Genomic DNA, 21,502 nt, shown 5'->3' with positions numbered 1-21,502 from the left:
TAAACAAACAAAATAAACAACTTCGGCGTCCGGGAAGCACGAATTTCATATTATACTACTATTATTCCAATTGATTTTTTGTTAATGAGACATTTTGTCGTTGCATATAATGCAAAAAAATTCTTTTCATCAGGTCTTATTCTAAAGAGAATAATTAACAGTCTCAAGCTAGGAGCCCAAGGATTATATCCAAGAACAGATATTGTCTACAGATTAAGCTAAGAGCCATCATAGGCCTATTCACACCTGATTTCCTATGATTTCTCTTTTGGCTGCTTTAGAATCATGAATGTTTAGGGTAGAACTCCTGCCTCTATGATCACGGGGAATTAACATCAGAACGAAATAGCGTAATAGCGATAATGGAACTATTTGGATTGAAGGGAAATAAACGTAAGAACCTTAATACGGAAGGTACCAATCTCAGCGTTAAACGTTACGTAAAGTTTTCCGTTTACAGTGTGAAGGGGTCTTTTATGAACTTTGATATACACTCTGGGCAATAATAATCACTGAAGTAAAAGAAAAAGAGAAGTATATTACTAAAAGAAGAAAACAAGCACCAAAAGGAACTAAAAGACCGAACGAACCACATGGGTTTACTATAATGAAAGTGTAATACCAGTAACAATAAGGGATGTTCCCCCTTCTTTCCATTGTGTTATTTTTCTGATAAAATCCCAAGCCTTTCATCTAAGGTTAAATTAAATTTATGTAAACTAGGCCAAAAAACTTGAGCTTGAGCTCATTTTGAGCTTGAAATTAAAGAACGATAAACTTGGAAAAAGCTTTTGAAATAGATTTTTCAACTAGCTTCATTTTTTTTGTCTCTATCATATTATCATGACTTCAGCTTTGGCTAAAAATTTGGCAACACAAAAAATTTGCCAAATTTGGCAAAAACGAAGATATTTTATAAATGGAACATCATTCTAAATTAACGCTCGGATTTAATGTTTTCTGAAAGCAAATAACTCACAATTGAGTTAATCTGGGTCATTAACTTGATAGTTTAAGCTTCTTAAACAGCCTCTTAAGCTGTTAAGTGCTTTTTTAAGCTGAAAAAAACCATGTTCATTTTTTATGAAACCTGCTCGAAGCATAAACTGCAGAATTGTATATGACTGTCTTTTTTATTAGAAAATTACATCTTAATTTAAAATTTACTAATTGACTTTTTTATCAATTTTCTTAATTTAATTTAAAATTAATTCAATTAATGTAATTTAATTAATTGTTTAATTTAATCAATTTCTCAATTTAAAATTGACTTCTTAACTTGAAAATTGCTTTCTGGATTAATTAAAAATTTCTTAATTTCCTAATGTTTCTATAACTTTCGAATGATACGATTCAAATAATACATGCTAAAAAACTTAGTTCTGTTTTGATTTATTAAGACAGTTTAGACCAGACTTAATCGATCAAGTTCAAGTTCTTTATTAGTCAACAAAAAAAAAAAATATTTACAAAACTATCAAATTAATAAACCGGAGTGAGAAAAACTCGTGCGTGGGTTGTACATTCTACAATCTATATATATAAAATAAGTTGTCTGTCTGTGGATCTGTGGATCAGGTGACGTCATGTTTCTGTGTAGACTGACGTCATGAAATTAGTTGTCGTCATTTTTGTTATGACGATGCTTAGTATATTGTAAAACACATTAATTTGGTTAATAATATACCATTTAAAACACCAAAATGAACATGCTGGAGTAGTCACTCGGTGAGAGAGGGTGTCAGAACGGAGAATGAAGGTCCCAGGTTCAAATCCTGGCTAGGCTAAAAAAGGTAAAAAACTAAAAACTAAAAAAAAAACTGAAAAAACTAAAAAAAGGCAAAAACTACAAAAAAAACTAAAAACTAATAAAAAAAATAAAAAAGCCGAAAAACTAAAAAAACTAAAGAAACTAAAAAAAGGAAAAAAACTTAAAAAACTAAAAACTAAAAAAAACTAAAAAAAAGGAAAAAACTGAAAAATAGAAGAGAAAAAGAAAACTAATAAAATTAAGAATAAAAATAAAAATAAATATATAAAAGGGGATATAAATGACGACCGGGACACCGGGACACAAGGAATATAAATGACGCCCGGGACGCTCAAAGAGAAATCACAGACTGGGACACCGGGACACAAATGACGACCGGGACACAGGGAATATAAATGACGACCGGGACACAGGGACATAACTACAAAGGGGACGCCGGGGTGCACAGGGGGATATATAAATGACGATGGCGACTCAGGGAATGGTCGATTAGCAATCACCATCAACAAAGCTCAAGGGCAATCATTAGAATCATGAGGTATAGATCTGAATACGGATTGTTTTCCCATGGACCATTATATGTTGCATGTTCATGAGTCGGTAAACCTGACAATCTATTTATATGCACAGACAATGGGACAGCAAAGAATGTTGTATATTCGCAAGTTTTACGTAGTTAAAAACATATATATATATATATATATATATATATATATATATATATATATATATATATATATATATATATATATCTATCTATATTCACAGGTGGGACATAGGGACACAACTACAATGGCGCGTAACTAATATGGTGCGTAACGACTTACGCGCGCGGGGGGGCTTGGGGGGGGCGAAGCGCCCCCATCAACTAGGTGTTGGGGTGGCGCGAAGCGCTACCCCAACAGCTAGTAAATAAATAAAATTATCTCCGGAAACCGGATTTAAAAGATGGGTCTCTAACTCACCAAAGGGTAGCAAAAATCAAAACGCCTAATAAAGTCCATAAATTAAGAGTTACTAATTAAATGATTCATTAATCTAATTTAATTATTAATTAGGGATTTATTCAAATCAAAAAACTACGAAGTTTATTCCAATTATATATTAGGCTATGTCATGGTGAAAAACAAAACCTTTCAGATTTTATTAAAAGCTGACAAACTACAGAGCTGCCTTAGGTCAAATAAGCATTAGAATCTGATTATTATCCTGAAAATATATGATGCAAATAAGAATACTCAGGCAAAAGACGCTGAAAATGTTTTATCATATAAAGAACAGAATAGAAAGAAGGGAAAAGATCCAATGGATGGATACCTAAAATTTGATCCATACTTTTTGTTGACGATTTACCAGTGTAGGAATATGAGCTAGGCAGGCAATTTTCAATATACGCAGAGCTTTATTTTGTTGCTTCTGAAGCGGAAGAACATGAACATTAAAAAAATAATGGGACAGTAATTTACATATGAAGATACTAGAGAATTTATAAAGAAATTTGAGGGCTAGAAAAGGCAGAATAAATTTCACATGATTCACCACGAAAATATGACAGTTCAAAATAGGGACGAAACCTTTTAATCGGCAGTGAAACAAATATAACATTTTAACTGAATATTTCGGACACATATATAATATATAGTGTCCATCATCAGCAGTAAAACTGCTGGTGATGGACACTATATGTGTCCGAAATATTCAGTTAAAATTTATATTTTTTGTCACTGTCGATTAAAAGGTTTCATCCCTATTTTGAACTGTTATATTTTCGTCATGAAACGGCAGTGTGGTTTTTGATGTTATCGACGATGATTCATCCTTCAAATATTTCATGAGAGTTTCATTCAAAGATGAAATACATGGCCTTTAAATGATTTATCTGAATCCATTATCATCCCAAGATATTCATTATTGTCAACTCTGTCAATTTGTATGGGTAGGTCCTGAACATTAATTGTCATAACTTCCGGTGCTGTTCTCCCAGTACAAGAGAAGACGATGCATCTTATCTTAGCACAATTAATAGATTGTTTTCAGCTATAACAGCTAAGAAAAAGCACCATCTACAACGTTTATAAGCGTTTTCCAAGATTTACGGTTTCCCCCTCAAACTCCCCCAATATCAACAGATCTGGTCGGGATTTAAAATAAAAGCTCTGAGACATGAGTTCTTTCTAAATATCAAATTTAATTAAGATTGGGTGACCCGTTCTCAAGTTAAAAATAACTATATTTTTTTAATTTTTCCAAATTAACAACCCCCCAGTTCCCCCAAAGAGAACGGATCCGTTCCAATTGTGTCAACCTCGTATCTATAACTTGTGATTATTCTTCCCATCAAGTATCATCCCAATCTCTCCACTCTAAGCGTTTTCCAAGATTTCCGGTTTTCAAGATTTCTGGTTCCCCCTCCAACCCTCTGTGTCCCAGGATCAGATTTGAATTGAAAATGGAGCATCTGAGACATAAGATCCTTCTATATATCAAGTTTCATTAAGATCCGATCACAAACTCGTAAGATACCTCGATTTTCACGTTTTCCAAGAGTTCCAGTTTCCCCCTCTAACTCCCCCCAATGAGACTCCCCCTAAAATGAGAGTTCTAAAGCACAAGATACTTCTAAATATCAAATTTCATTAAGATCTGATCACCCGTTCGTAAGTTGAAAATACCTAATTTTTTCTAATTTTTCCAAATTTCTCCCCCCAACTCCACCAAAGAGAGCGGATCCGGTCCGGTTATGTCAGTCACGTATCTTAGACTTGTGCTTATTCTTCCCACAAAGGTTCATCCTGATTTCTCCGCTTTAAGTGTTTTCCAAGATTTCCAACCCCCCGCCCCCAATGACACTGGATCCGGTCGGGATTTAAAATAAGAGATCTGAGTTACGAGGTGCTACTAAATATGAAATTTCATTAATATCTGATCACTCCTTCGTAAGTTAAAAATACCTCATTTTTTCTAATTCTTTGGAATTAACCCCCCCCCCAACTACTCCAAAGAGAACGGGTCCGTTCCGGTTATGTCAATCACGTATCTAGGACTTCTGCCAATTTTTACCACCAAGTTTCATCCCGATCCCTCCACTCTAAGCGTTTTCCAAGATTTTAGGATCCACCCCCCCCCAACTCCCCCCAACGTTACCGGATCAGGTCTAAATTTAAAATGAGAGCTCTGAGACACGATATCCTTCCAAACATCAAATTTCATTAAGATCCAATCACTCCTCCTTAAGTTAAAAATACCTCATTTTTCTAATTTTTCAACTCCCACAAAGAGAGAGGGCCGTTCCGTTTATATCAATCACGTGTCTAGAACTTTGATTATTTTTCCCACCAAGTTTCATCCCGCCCTCCACTCTAAGCATTTTCTAAGATTTTTGGTACCCCCCCTCAACTCCCCCCAATGTCACCAGATCTGATCAGGATTTAAAATAAGAGCTCTGAGACACGTTATCCTTCCAAACATCACAATTCATTAAGGCCCAATTACCCGTTCGTAAGTTAAAAATACCTCACTTTTTTTAATTTTTCCGATTTAACCGTTCCCCCACTACCCCCAGATGGTCGAATCGGGGAAACAACAATTTTTAATTTAATCTGGTTCCTGATACGCCTGCCAAAGTTCACCGTCCTAGCTTACCCGGAAGCGCCTAAAGTAGCAAAACCGGGACTGACAGACAGACCAAGTGCCATAAGAACGGAACACCAAAATCCAATGTGAAGGACCCCTTTAACTTAACTGAAGAGACATAGAAAAATATTTGATGCCCTTGGATACAATTGGAAGTATGATGCAAAGGTTAGACGGATAGGCGTCAAGAAAACATGGACACACCCATATGTCAACAATTCGGCCAGTCACGGCTGGAAACAAACTGAAACACAGGTTGGCCACCGAAAATATAGGGCATTATATTATATTATAAAATATAGGCCATTACCATTATATTATAGGCCAGCGAAAATAGTGCCAAGAAAATATAAACTATCCCGCAGGAAGCCAATAGGATACAACGGATTATGAAGCCAAGAATATAACATAATCCACATATAATCTATACAAAAGGAAGTATGAAGCAAAGGCTAGTAAGCAAAGAACCAAGAAGACAAGGATTAAATAAAATTATAATAACGCTTAAATCTTATTATGCAATATAATAACATATTGAAAGACCGGAAGAATACAAGTCTATAATGGCATAGTTCAAAAAAACGAAAAAGATGAAAAAAGAAGGATGAAAAGGGAACAAAAGGGATTGGCGCATAAGATGAAACATTAAGGTGCTTACAACTAATGTTTTATGCAAATACAAAGGGAATGTATAATATTTGAAACATCCTCACGGATAAAAAAAAACCTACTAAATTAGTCATGGATAATAATAAAGGTTAGTACGAAGCTAACTTTCATCTTCACTTATTTCACCATTTTACACAATTTTTACCAAATTTCTGAAAAAAGCAGGTATTGGATAAGCATTTTTCAGTTTTGAAACCAGTACTGACGCAAATACCATCTACAAAGTTTGTTTATAGAATCACTATAGAAGTATTAACCGTTTTGTTAAAAGAAACGCCATCTAAATTATTTCTCATGGCACGTGTTAAAGGAAAACCAGTGTGAAATTAGGTTAGCTAAAGTTATGCACATTATGCCTGGGCGTTTTTTTAAGCACCTTTTTTAAACCTGAACAAAGGCTTATTTAATACATACAAACAATTCTGAAATTCGGTAAAAAGTGTAAAAAATGAAGAAATGCTAGTCCTAACATGCTTCCTTGTCCAGTAAGGTATAGACAATTAAAGTAACAGATAAATACTTGCCTAGAAAAACAACAAGATTGAACGGTGTCCATTAACTCCATTTGGGAATCCAAATCTAGCAATCCAAAATCTCTTGTTTCAATTTTGGCTGGTACCACTTCTGGAAATTTGAAAACGGTGTTCCACTCAGGAAGATAAAGCTCCAAAACAGGGAAATAATCACCTGGTGGTTGACATCCAAGGGGAGGGGCTGGACCTATTAATCGGTCTGCAGCAATTGGCCATACAGGAAGGAGGAACTGACCTTGCCTCAGCTCCCTAAATATATAATTGGCTAAAGTGCATACAAACGAAACATTCACTACATATTTAACAAGAAAAATAATCAATAATTTATAGTTATTAATTATAGTTAGTTAATGATTTGTTAATAATCATTAATAATTAAGGATCGTTGTTAATTTTTACAACCCAGAAGTTCTACACAAATAATTTCTTAGCCGGAAGTCCCTTCTATTATTAAAACAAATCATGTCATGCCCTCGGAAATGATGTTAGTTAAACAAGACATATCAATTATAATATCACATCAGAAGATAATTCAGAAATGTATAGTAGTCATCCTGCGTTATTAAAGAGAATTTCTTTTATATTATTAATGTTATTGATTTTAAGTAATTAATTCAGATTTTCTCGGGCACCCTGTATCCCTGTTGAGAGAAGAAGGTTTCTTAGTGTCCTAAGTGATCTGAGCAGCTCTAAACATTTTCCAGACCCTCCGCTCAGCCAATTTCCTCTATTGACTGAAGAACCAGCCGTGTCTAACGAGGCTAGTACTAGTTCGTGTGATCTGACAATTTCCCTTGTTCCTTCCCAGTGCCAAGGTCTTGTATATTGTTCTGAAGGGAAGACTAACGCATCATGCCAGAAAATTGAACGTAGCAGTGATAAATCAGTTCAAACGAACACTGTCCCTACGGCCCCCATCTTGCAACCAGATATCACCAAAATCTTGATTTTCCAAGAAAAGTAAACGGATGCGTTAACTATCATCTCCAATTTTTTGTCAATTCACAAAAGCGATCCAGCAAATCAATCTACATTTAATTCCATTTTAAATTAGGTAAATAACCCTTTAATCTCTAATCATCAAAAAAGTGCAGTGTCCACAAACCCAATGAATATTGACGAAGGACATAACGGATTAAACCAGGTGATACCGGTCACAACAAGGGACATAAATCTGAAAATTTTGCTAGACCTCAATCCAACCTCGATACAGACTAATTATAATAGTAACCTTGATTACCACATTACAGGTGCCCGAAAACGTGTGGACATTAGCAACGTGAAAAACCTGCATAATAAGACTGCCTCTTCTGCTAATATACCAAAATGTGCTAACATAATTTTGGCACATTCTTGCCAATTAGGAGACAGTTGTGTAGTTGAACACCTTCGTGCTTCAACCAAGCTCCTGTAAAAAGTGTCTTCGATAATAAAGTTAAGGAAAATTACGGAAGAATAAGCAAGAAAAAAATTATATGATATGTAAACGTTTCAATCATAGTCGCTGTAAATTTCGTAAGCAGTGCAGGTTTTTACATATTTGTCGTAATTTTATTTTAGGTAATTGTAGCTCCATTGACAAATGTTGTGGTTTTGCCCATGCATCACCAGTAGCAGAGGGCAAGTTCCCTCCTTTGGGCCCTGTTCCGGTGTCCGTGTCCAAAGATAAAAATTGTATGAGCCACTCATCTCCCACCCGCCGTCCTTTTTAAGTGCACCGCACCCAAGCAAATGTCTCTCATCGAAGCTCGTCGGACACAGTTGAACAAGTAATAGACCCTTCTCGATTACGAACTCCCTTCCCTTACCCTTTGTTACATCCTCCCCCTCCCCACATACAGAAGTCTTATTTCCTCCCCACTTACAGTATGCTGCCCTATACTCTCCCTACTCTGCTGCAAACCGGCAATTTCCTGACGGACCTGAATCACACTTCCCACCATGGCAATTACCAAGCAACAGCCATTTAACAGATCATCTCTATTCCACTGCGGTTCCCAGCCAAGCTAATATTATCACCGTTGGAAAAAGCTCTCTCTTTCCCTAGACCCACGGTCCTCTTACTCCCTTCTGGCTCCTAAACTTAGCAAACAAACAACTGCTCACTTTAGTAACCGTTTTATTTTTCCTAAGTTCCTTGTTACGAACGCTGAAAGCCTGAACTTCGACAAACTGAAGGAACTAGAGGCTCTCTATCAATTACACAAAATTGATGTAAATGCTTTAACAGAGGTCCAGGCACAGAAACCTGACCTTTTAAAAATTAATAACTACTCCCAATTCATAAATCCTCAGCCTCGTGACCATCCCCTAGGTAAAAAGGGAAACGGAATATTAGTATTTGTAGGTAAATATCTCTTTACTAAATTAATTCATGCTCCCAATCTTTCAGATTATGACGAAATCATTTGGGTAAGCGTGAGACCCAAAGTTTTGCCTTGCCGTTTTAATTTGATTGTTTTTCGCTGCTTTTATTATTCCCCAAATCAAAACGCTGCACAAAGACAGCTGGTTTTTCCAGCAACTACATAGTAGTGCCGACTTTGTCCAGTGCAAATTCCCAAACGCCGGTATTTTCCTAGTAGGTGATGCTAATGACCTAAAGTTAAATTCCCTTTGCAGTTCCCTTAGTTCAAAATAGATAGTAAAAATGCCAAACACCAAAGGAAATACTACTCTTGATCTAATTTCCACGAATATGCACACTTTCTATAGCTCACCTGTTCCTTTGCCCCCTTTAGGAGGAAGCTACCATTTTTGTTTTTTAATGAAGCCTCTTTCCAGCTTAAATCACATAATTTCTGTTACCAAATTCTCTTATCTTCCAATTTCTAATGAAGGCCTTTTCGAGTTTGGATCTTGGATTACTAATGAAAACTGGCCAACTCTTAAGGGGAATAATAACATTAATGTTAAAGTGTCTTATTTCCAAAATCTAGTTAAAACCGAATACTTAGAATCTTTCCCTGAGAAAAAAGTAAAATTGCATTCTAATGACAAACCTTACATAACTAGTAAGTTAAAACAGCTAATTAAGTTTAAAATTAATCTTTTTCAGAATGATAAAATATCTGAAGCAAACTCACTGTGTAAACATATAAAAAAAGAAATACGTAAATCTGCTTCTGCGTATTACAAACGTAAATTTAAGGATTTATTTTCTATTAAGCCAAAACAGTGGTACAAAAGTATAAAAAAATGTGGGAAAACACATAAAATATCCATTTACAAGAAGAGCCCCTAGTTACAGCCAATGATCTGAATAATTTTTTTGCCTCCAGCGTCCCTCCCCTCTCTGTTAGTACTGCTTATGATCTACACTCTCCCAATTTCCCTATTATTTGCCCTCAGATGTCGAGGCAAAAATGAAAAAAAATTAAAAAGTGCAGCACCTGTCCGCAAGTCATCCCAATAGTAGTAATTAAAGCCTTTGCAGACATTCTTTCAAAACCATTGTCCATACTTTTCAATGAAATTATTTCTACTTGTAAGTTCCCTAGTTGTGGGAAATTAAGTTTTATTACTCCCGTAAAAAAAAGGGCAGTAAACAAGATTTTGCTGGTGTCCGGCCCATTACTCTTACTCCGGTTTTTTCCAAGTTATATGAAAAATTTTGAGCTGATTGTTTGAAAGTAAAAATAATCCCAAATGTTGACCAAAAGCAATACAGAAATTTGCACTCTCCTTCTACCACACACTATCTTGTTCACCCTTTGGATACTATATGTAACAAACTTGAAAAACCCAATACCTGGCTCAATGTTATCGCAATTGACTTACAAAAAGCTTTTGATTTGATTAACCATAATACATTAGTAAAAAAAAACTAACCAATGACTTTCTAGTTTACCCCTATTTAATAACAATAATTTCGTCCTTCCTTTCTAATAGAACGCAAGTCGTCAAATACCTGAATGTATATTCTGATCCCCTCCCAATTTATAATGGTGTGCCCCAGGGAACCCTCTTAGACCCAATTTTATTTCTTACCATGATAAACAGCCTTGGCGTCGATTTCCCAGATAGATGGAAATTCGTTGACGATCTGTCTTAGAACCATGTTTCAAAAATCTAAAAAGTAGCCCAATGAACATCTTGGAGTCAATATCAGATGAAGCTGTTGCTAGTGATATGAGAGTCAACCCTTTAAGGTCAACAGTTTTAAGAATTAAATTTCTTAAAACTCCCCCTTCTTTCTCCTGTCCAATCCCCCCTGAAATGTCTGTTCATACTATGAAATTACTAAGTATTACCATCTCTAGTGACTTAAAATGGGATTGCCACGTTAATGATTTCTTAAAACATACAAATACTGCATTTTCTCTCCTCAAACTCCCTACTAAATTTAAATATCCTATGTCGCACTGTTTCAGGATTTTCTCTCTTTTGCACGTCCTACTCTCGAATACGCTTGTCTGGTTTGACATCCTGGCATGTCCAATTAATTGTCGGACAGAATAGAGGCAGTTCAAAAAAGGTACCTAAGAATTATCTACAATGAGGGTAAAGTGCCTTACATTTCCCTTCTTCAGAGAGCAAAGCTAGTCACCTTTAAGGAAAGGAGAGCACAAATTTCCTTGCGTTTTGCCCACAATGCCGTGCATAACCCTCGTACTACTTCTCTTTTCCCTAGTGAACATTTACCCCTCCCCCTCCCAAAGTCGCCCCCGCGTCCTTTTAAAAAAAACCTTTCTTGCTCCAATTAGAGTTTCCACTGAAAGATATAAAAGAACATTCATCCCTCACATAGTTGAAATTTTAAATCAATAACCCTCCCCCCCTTCTCACTACACTTTTTTCTTATGGTTTTAGTGTTTATTTTGCAATAGCGAACTTTGTAATTCTTGATATTTATACTTTTGTTTAAATTTGTTTTCCCTGTTTCAATTTTACGAATTTTTGTCATTTGACATTTTTACTGATTGCAATTTTATGGTTTTATGATATTGGCCATTTTTTTTGTACTGACACTAAAGTGCGAATTCTGCCTTTTTGGGCTTGTGATAGCCAATTTCTTGAAATAAATCTTATCTTATCTCACACTGTCACCTCGAAGCAAGCACGGACAGAAAACTTTTTCTTAATTTATTATTTGCTGCCCTCTTTCACTTTTGTTATATCACAGTTCATGTAAAAACTGTAATTGTTAAAAATGAAATAAATCTAAATAGCGAATATAGTTACAAAATTACTAGCCATTTTTATTAAAGGCCAGTAGTTTTATTGACTATTTTTTAAAGACTATTATATTAACTATTAACTAGAGCTAATTCTATAAACTATTTTTGGTTATTAAGTTACATTTCTGATTTACAATTAAATTATAAGTTGTTAAAAATAGCAAAAGAGTAAGAAAAAGCAAAGAAACCGGAGCGTATACTCTATTCAGGCACAAAGAAACATACCATGCACCCTTTCCATCAAATACAAAACTGAAGTTTTACCCTGCCCCCGCCCCAAAAAAAAGAAGAGACTTTTAATGAACAATTTTGAATGCATACGATTTCTATACTGGGAAATACTCTCTTGCCTTCAGGAATAAAAAAATAAACATTTACTATCTTATCATCATCGGAAACATTCTGTCACTTCAAGTTAAGTTGTTCTCTCCTGTAAGACGCTTCAGGTTCCCGTTGAACGACACTATGTCATTTTTCTCAGATTAGGGATTGGTTGGGAGTTACTGACATGCTAATTATATAATTATTATATTATATATAGATTATATTTCTATTGATACTAATTATATAAAGTATAGAGCTCAATTCATTTCTCGTTAAATCTTCTGTTTAGCATAATCCTCTGTCTTTGATAAGGAACTTTTTCTTACCATTCAGAGCAGAAAAATTTCTTTTTATTCACTTGAAAGTTCCAATTAATTAATTAACAAATATATTAGACAACCAAAGAATAAAGAATTATTACTTATTTCAGCATTAACACTAATCAGTTTAAACATTTTAATGGATTTGTAATTATTTCTTCATTTTCTCGTCGCCTTGAAGGTCAGACTAGATTTAATTATACCTACTATGGACTTCGTGGAAAGGTCTATTCCTACCATTTAGAGCAGAAACACTGTACAGATGTCCATCCAAGCTCTTCTTCAATCCAATCCCTTTCGAATTTTCCCTTTTCCTTTTGTTCATCGGTGAGGATCTTTCGGCCCAAAAGTACGAACACTAATCGTGATTCACGGGGCAATGTACAATAACTAACACTTAAATCCATCCTAGAATATAAAATGAGAATTATATCTATCTAACTGAATGAGATGAAATTATATATATATATATATATATATATATATATATATATATATATATATATATATATATATATATATATATATATATATATATATGTATAGTATGGGACGGGGGTCAGTGGCGTGACTCTGTAAGCTCAGCCAGTGGCGAACTGGCTCTAAATGGGTACCTGGAGAAATCTGGGGAAGGCAAACAGGAAGGGTGTGCGAAAGCACAGGATGGTTGGTTCCCAACCACCCATTGCATTTCCTGGCTGAAGGGCCAAGAAACGAAGATCAGCACCGCCGGTAGGGACTGTATAGTCTATTGCCGTATTCTTTACCTTTTACTTTCATATATATATATATATATATATATATATATATATATATATATATATATATATATATATATATATATATATATATATATATATATATATATATATATATATATATATACTCTGGTTCAAGAATTGGGTATATAATAGGCAGAGCACATATTCAATAAGAGAAAAGATGTATAAGCAATGCACGATCGATATGAATTACAGCCCTTCTCCTCTTTTCCAAATTGTTTAGCATGAGTTACTGGGTGCACTTAATAGGGGTGCAGTTATTATTGTAACTAGGTAAATTTTGCGTCTCTGCCTCAAAAACCTTAAGATTTCTATGTTGTATCCTTTCATTCATGTTGCTAACATAGTTCGCCTGTTTTTGCATCTTTTTTTCCTAATTTACCATTCTGAAATACATTCCTTTACTCCTAGATGTTTCTAGAACGGTTATCACATTCACTCTATTTATAGAACAAGATATTGACTTAAAATTCTGTGAAAAGACAAAAACAGATATTTCAGAAAATAGATTCGTCTAAGAAAGGGTCAAGACTCAAACATGAGTTAAATCTATCAACTCTATCCAAGCAAAAAAAAAAAAAAAACTTGAGCATTTCTTAGGCGGGAAATATCTGTTAACTTCTTTTTGTCCACTGACGAAAATCCCTGTTTTCTTAGTTATTTTTTAATTATATTTTATTGTTTATTTTTCAAACACAAAAAAAGGTAATTCAGAAAAGGATAGGTGGCATGAGATTACTATTGACCTGAGGCTTACTTAATTAGCAGCAAACCATGTTTATTTTACTCAGTAAGATAATTTTGAATATTTAAACTTTTTTGTATTACTTTTCTATTCTAAGTTCAGTAGCTAGTTTCATAATTTTGACAATAAGTAAGTTTCAGACGTATACTCTCAGTACTAGTACAATCACAATCAATACCATGATTGACCAATATGACTGAAAAGAGCAAAATTGCAAGAGAAAACTTTATCAAAAAGGCAAATTTTGTCATCCATCAATCGATTAATGAAACCCAAAATTACTCCTCTGGTATCCCCAAATTCAAATCAGATAATTAATAACTGGCCTTAATTAGTATTTTACTCAAAAGCCAGTCTCTGATTAGACCCAGCCTCTCTCGCCCCAAAAAACTATGATTCCCATTATCATTCCTAAAATAATAAGACTGTAGTTTCAATAAAACTATTTTTTATTCCAGCCAATGCCAAATAAGCTAAATTTTACTTCAAAAGGACTAAAGCTTATGATAATGTGTGCATTTGATGAAAGTGAAACTATGAAAATAAAATTAAGATCTATAACTATGATATAAACATTATTAAAAAGAGAATATATTACACTGTTGAACCTTCCTGATGATGATCAGGAAGTTGTGAAACAAGTTGTGTTTTAGTATTAATAAGAGCAGTTCGACACCGGAGAGACTTAGTTCCACAGCTCAAAGATGTAGGGAACCGCTCAAGGTACTTTCATAGGGAATAAAAAAAAGTGAGCAATCATCTATATCTCAAGAATTTTATTATGATTTTTAAAAACATACCAGGGGACACTTTTAAAGAAATCGTGAGTCAAACAGTTTTCCTGTCCCACTATTGACACAAAAAGGAAACTCCTTAGCTGAATAATATCAACCAATCAGAAGCCAGTTTTACGAATTTCGGTCTCCAGAGATCCACAGGAATCTACGGATCCACTCATCGAAAAGACCCTCTGACCATAACAATGAAACATGATATAGCGAACTGAAAAAGGACAGCAGATCATAGACTTAAAAAAATCCCTTTCCAATTAAGCTTACCACTCGTCAAAAGAAAGCCTTCCAAAGAAAACCTTTTCCGTCTGTGCTTGCTTCGAGGTGACAGGGTGAGATACGGGTGAGGTGCCATGAAACAACTGCACTTTGATTACATAATTATCATACGACCATCGTTGATCAAGACGGTGGATTGCAACTGCTCTGGCAAGAACTGTATCAAATACCTCAAGAACTGAGTGAACTTCTAAAACGATATATAAGACAGATTAAGAAGTTATTTATGATATTCCATTATAGACGGCCCACATTGCTATATTTTGTACAAAAAAAAAAAGAAGTTTTTGTGTTTTTTGTCCGACTTACTAATCAATTGTCTCAATTTCATCCACCGTAACATTTCACCCAGTGCATTTGATATTTAACTGGACCGTTCAAGGCAACTGAACGGTCCAGTAACTGAACGTAACACTGTTCAACAGTGTAATTAAAAACAAGTGGCTATATACACAAAGAAGAAAAGGAAAGAAAAAAAGACAGAAGAAAAATATATACATTCGTATAAATTTAACAAATAAAACAATAGCACTCAACACATTGAAAGCATAACTTCTGTACCTCTAAAACTATGTTTACAAAACCATCAACCACAATAATTAGCACCATAGAAGAGGTCTCCAAGATACCTGGGAGTTGTGGTGCATCCCATCCTCCTCCCCCCCCCCAAAAAAAAAGTATTTGTTACATTCTCCGAACTTTGGCAATTGCTCATGAAATGTACCAGGTTATATCCATACTCCAAAAAAAGGGGACACACTTACCTTCTGGTCCATCTGCATCATAGGAATCCCACTGTCCCCTACGAAATGACACACAATTTGCCCGCACCTGCAGCTAACATTTCATCGCTCTCTACGGTAGGTTCAGTCTCAAGTAGAACTCCTGTCCATACCCTACTTTAATCTGATTACTAAACCTTAGAGTAGCTGACTTCTAAACAGTAGTAAGCCAAACCTGGATTACCTGGTCCCTAAGCCGCGAATTCAACAATACCGACTATACTGATTCCACAGAAAACGAAAAGAACTTCTGAAATGGTTTATAAGAAACAGATTGAGGAGTTCAATTACGTTAATGCCCAACTCTTGATTCTAAAAGCTATTTCTAATATAAAAGTCAAAATAAATTCGTTTGGCTGTATTTTATACCTATTTTTACCCAAAGTTTATGCGTCAAGACAGTTCCTTTAAATCGTGTGCTAATTGAACGGAACTGGTTAACAGAACTAAAACTTTTATGAGGGCTGTATGAGATACCTCAATAGATGAATAGCCTTCTAAAGCGATTTATAAAACATGTTAATGAGTTGATTGGTATTAATATGTAAATCTTGGTTGAAATACCTTTGTTTTATTAAAAACATGAGTTTATGCATTTTATGGTACTTTTACTATTTTTTTACTGCAAGTTCGTCTGCTGTAACAGTTCACCAACTGTGTTGGCAACACAGTTGGTGAGCTGTTAAAACAAAGTCGATCAAAACACAGTGTTGTTAACTTTACCGAAACATTAAACAACTTGAGATCTTGAAACAGCTTTATCTCATACCGCAATAGACGATTAGTCTTCTGAAGGAATTTATATGAACAGATTAATTAGTTTATTTGCAATATTACGACGTTCTTAATTGAAATGGCTATCTCTCGTGCAAAAAGAAGTTTCTGCGCTTTTCTTCATTTGCATCGATTTTTCTCAAAAGTTTATTAATTGTAATGCCTCACCAACTATGTTAATCGAAACAGATTTTTTAGATTATAGATTTATTTATAAGTGCCTTAATTTAACTAAAACGTTTAACAGATCTGAGCCTCTATACAAGTGGTTCCCAACCAATTTTGGACCATGCCCCAGTTAAGCATTTCTAGAATCCTAATAACCCCTTTGTGATATTTGAATTTTGTTACCCACAGTATTATGCATAATCACCTGAAGGAAGTTTAAAAGGCTATTAGCTTGGTATCTTTTTTTCGAGACGTCCTCCAGGTGTATTTTATTAGAATGAAATCTTTGTCTGTATGCCACACATTTCATACAATGCATTAGGCGTTGCAATGCTGTTATTTATCTGATTTACTCATTAAATATATGTGACTGCGATACTATTTACATTAAAATGTGTTTTTTCTAAACGAAAGTAAAACAGTTCAAAATAGGTATGATACCTTTTTATTGACAGTGAATAGATGTAAAGTTATTTAACTGGATATTTCGAACACATATACAGTGTTCATCATCAGCAGTAAAACTAAAAGACATGAATAAAAATAAACAAAACTTATACATTTTTAGAATTTGTTCTTCAAAATTCATTGAGGAGGAATTATTGTTGTTAAAGAGATTTTGATAAGTAACCATTATCCGGGTTGGTTAATTGACCAGACTTTTTCGAAAAGAAGGAAAAAATTTCTAGAATGTACTGAAGATATTTTGGAAACAACAGAAAAGAAAGATACTTTTTGTTCTCTACCATATGTTCCAGGTTTGAGTGAAAAACTTAAAAGAATTTTACAAAATAATGGCTTAAAGGTAGCTTTAAGAGGTAGTAATTCTTTGGCTAGTTTTTTTAAATTCTGGAAAGGATCGGACTTCCGTAGAGCAACAAAGTGGGGTTTATAAAATCCCATGTACTTGTGGAAGCTCTTATGTGGGACGTACTAACCATAATTTAAAAACGAGATTGCTACAACATCATAAATCTATTTCATCGTCTTTAAAGCAAAATACCAAACCTGAAGATTTCACGTCGGCCCTCTCAGAACATATCTTTAATTTTCCAAATCATTTTATTTTGTTTGAAAATGTTTCTTTAATTTCTAGGGACCAAGGTTTAAAGCAAACTTTCAGGGAAACAATAGAAATTAAAAAAATTCTATTCAAGAATAATACCATGAACAGAGATACAGGTGAATTTGGATTGAACTCAATTTATGATAATTTACTGAGGTCAAACAAAGTAAACATCACCTCACCTAAGAGCTATGACCTCTGTCCACGTAATATGTCAGATAATACTAATGAACCGGAACCGAAAAGGTCAAAGAGATTTGCCTCCGCTGTTGCATTGAAAAAAATAAGAGCAATAAACTATATGTAATTAGTTTATTAGGTATAAATTTTGTTTATTTTCATTCTGTCTTTTAGTTTTACTGCTTATGATGAACACTGTATATGTGTTCGAAATATCCAGTTAAATAATTTTGTATCTATTCACTGTCAATAAAAAGGTATCATCCTTATTTTGAACTGTTTTACTTTCGTCATGGAAAGGCAGTGTGGTCTTCGAAGTTATCTTTTTCTAAACTAAGGCTCTAGTCTAGAATAGTGCTAGTCGAAGGGTGTACGTCCTGCCGATAACCCGCCAAAATATTCCATATCCCACCGGTGGGGCGTTTGGCCCGCGTTGGAAATTAAGGGCTATATGAAGTGTCTTAAATGCCTTGAGTGACGAAAAGACATCTAAAACCATAGACAAATACAGGTTTGATGAGCTCATTTGTAATAAGAGGCAACTGTGTGTTAAGACACTTACGTTGTGTACTTTATTTTTGTATATTTCGTCATATTTTGAACTTTCTAATTCTTTTTCGACCCCATTTTTATCGCAAGTTCATCATAACTTTCCACCAAATATATCCTACCATATTTTAACCGTAACTTTTAATGGACCAGAACACATGGCTCAATGTAAGAATGGTCTTCTGAAACGACTTAACCAAACGGATAACTGACGACAGGCGCAACAACATCCATTAAATATCTACCTTAGTGTGTCATCTCAAAAATAGACTTACCACACGTTAATTTTAATGGTGGGTGACTAATTTGTATGTATGTCATCAAAAACTACAATAAACTAATCTGTCTCCAAGCATAATCTCTATTCACAACCCCCTGGAACGCGCCACTAACCTAAAATTAGCTAGTTAGAATATTAGTCCCGTTTTTTGTTACTTGACCGACTCATAGGCTAACTACATGACAAGCAAGTGCGTTCGATATGGAGAGTCGCTCGGAGATTCGTATACATATCAGTAAAACAATTCAGAAGGAGCTGATCCCAATCCAATGAGTGGTGGTCAAACATTTCACCCTCTGGGTTCTAACGCAATTTCACTGATATTGGGAGTATAGAAATATAATGTTTTGACTGATAGCAGAGAAGGGTGTTTTCATAATAAGTGGCTTTTCAGCAAGTCAAAGGTCTTCAAAACCTTTAGGAATGGATATAGCAACAAAATTACAGCATAAAAACTTAATATGATAGCATTGTTAAGTTACTACATCCACCTCTTACACATCCCATGCAGCAGCTTCTTGTGACCTCAGAAAATTGTACCGTCGAGAGAGCAAAACCTATCAGAAATAAATCTATAGCCAAAATTAAAATCAGCTAATATGTTTCTAGGTTTCTATCCATATCTCTTTCGAGCTTATGAGGCTTAAAAGATTGTCTGAAGGTAGGTATTAACCCTTTTTGTCTTAAGAGAAGTCCTGAAGTTTCACCCAATGCCAGGGAGCTGCAAAGTCCAACCCGAGGCTATTATTTGTTCTCTTTTTTCTTTCTTTTCTTTTTCATAATTTACGCAATAGCCCTCACTTATTAAAGAGGGACATTTCTCCTACCTTTACTTACCTTTATCTAGCTTCATGGTGAGAGCTAGTGCCCTCAGCTTTAAAGAATTGAATATCAATGGCCCGCAATTTTGTATGACTAACCTTGGTCACAAGGAGGCAAAGAAATTTTAAATGAACAGTCGAAAGAACGACAAAAACTAATTAAAAACGATTCAACGGCGTTCAGGACAGTAGAAACGGCAGTTTTCATTCTATAATTCTCACTAACTGATCGTTGACCTTGAAGTTGAACTATTGAATATGGTCCTTGTTCACTCAATATACTTGGTCCTAAGGATGCAGGCTCCTATAAAAGAAAAGACCTATAAATAACTAACATAATACATGAACGAACAAATAAAAATCATTCATAGACGCAGTTGTGAAAATATACAGCAAAAGAAAGAATGTCTTTTTTTGGAAGAAAATTAATATAAAAATATTGCAAATAGAGTCAATTAATCTAACATCAGTTCACAGTCAATTAATAAATCAATTAAGGACTCCACGGGCCCTTGGCATCGGAGGTCTAGTTTTCCTAGGCTGACAAGTTTTTAAAATTCCTGGGAATTAAAATCCTTAATGCTAGATCAGATTTATTTATTTGAACGATAAAGTGAAATAGAAAATCAACTGCAAACTAAAAACATAGCCTGCAATGATGTGCTGAAAAAAAAATAATATTCAAAGAACCAAACGAGTATTTAAAGAACAACCCATATGAATGCAGAAGTTTGCCCAAATAGAAATGACGCACATATTTTTACCACACTCAAATTAAGTTAATAGAAACAGATATATATATTCCCTTAATAGCTACCCCCCCCCATAAGAAAACTAAATAGCGTGTTTATCCTGAAGCTCTATAGGATTAGCAAACTTGAAAAATCAAAATTTGTCTCAAATTTTACATCTTCATTTAACAGATTAAAAAAGGATGTTCTACATTATAAATAAAAGACAAAAAAAAGACCTGCTTGAAACACGGTAGGAAATTTGAATTTATTTTTGATCTGATGTTATAATTGTGAACAGGTAACCTTTCATAAGAATTAACTTCAAAGCGATTTTGGAGACGCCCCCCTTACAATAATCGAGCATAAATATTAGACTATAGAATATCAAATCCTATCCCAAAAGCGATTTTGGAGACCCCCCCCCCTTACAATAATCGAGCATAAATATTAGACTATAAAATATCAAATCCTATCCCAATATCAATGATCGTATAGGAAAAAAAATATAAGAACATCGAATTATGCGATCAGTATACAGGACGATCTACAGACAATTTGATGTTTGGGGGGCAAACTGGGTAAAAAAAAGGGGAGGATATTTGGCTTGCCTTTCTGACAAACAAAAAAAAAGGTTTTTTCAGTCTTTTCCAAAAAGTTGCGACAAAAACTTCATCGTAAAGAGCAAGGGTTGAGGAAGAGGCAGTCCCCCCCTCATATACAGAATAAATTATGTTTGTTTTAAGTTAAGATTAATTTCAAAGAAGTAAATTGAGAAACGAAGGAAAAGACTAATGTTATGGTAAGCATCTCCTCCAAGCTGTCTTTAACGTTAGTAATATAACAAAAGACTAATCTTTCAAAACAAGCCAACAAGTGAAAATATAAAATACTAAATAAATTTTGAAAAATAAAATTACCTTATACATAATTATAATAAATCCAATTTAAAAATTATTAATAATAAATAAAAACAGAAACAAACTGATAAATAATAAAATTTTGAAGAAGCCCAGAAAAGAGGACAAAAACGTGGATGAAGAAACGTGTAGCCCTGTTGACGATAACTGAAAAGGTAATTGACTCCAAAACAGAAAAAAATCGCGAAAGCAACAAATCAAAGA

General features: G+C 34.4%; 2 protein-coding genes across 2 annotated transcripts in view; both read right to left on the bottom strand.

The window, feature by feature from the left end:
• The window catches only part of LOC136036708 (phosphatidylinositol 4-phosphate 3-kinase C2 domain-containing subunit alpha-like), a 144,048-nt gene that overhangs the window by 75,873 nt on the left and 46,673 nt on the right, over positions 1–21,502 (bottom strand). The window contains exons 7-10 of the mRNA XM_065719037.1: positions 19,747–19,951; positions 15,016–15,217; positions 12,668–12,838; positions 6,598–6,855 (exon numbers count right to left, since the gene is read on the bottom strand). Coding sequence (XP_065575109.1) covers positions 6,598–6,855; positions 12,668–12,838; positions 15,016–15,217; positions 19,747–19,951 — 836 coding nt within the window. The remainder of the gene's footprint in view (positions 1–6,597; positions 6,856–12,667; positions 12,839–15,015; positions 15,218–19,746; positions 19,952–21,502) is intronic.
• Positions 1–21,502, bottom strand: part of LOC136036707 (zinc finger protein with KRAB and SCAN domains 1-like) — a 264,716-nt gene that overhangs the window by 228,514 nt on the left and 14,700 nt on the right. The gene's annotated exons all lie outside the window — the stretch shown is intronic.

The sequence above is a fragment of the Artemia franciscana genome, chromosome 15 (assembly GCF_032884065.1).
Source record: "Artemia franciscana chromosome 15, ASM3288406v1, whole genome shotgun sequence".
NCBI classification, from domain to species: domain Eukaryota; kingdom Metazoa; phylum Arthropoda; class Branchiopoda; order Anostraca; family Artemiidae; genus Artemia; species Artemia franciscana.
This window is presented reverse-complemented; position numbering and strand designations above follow the sequence as displayed.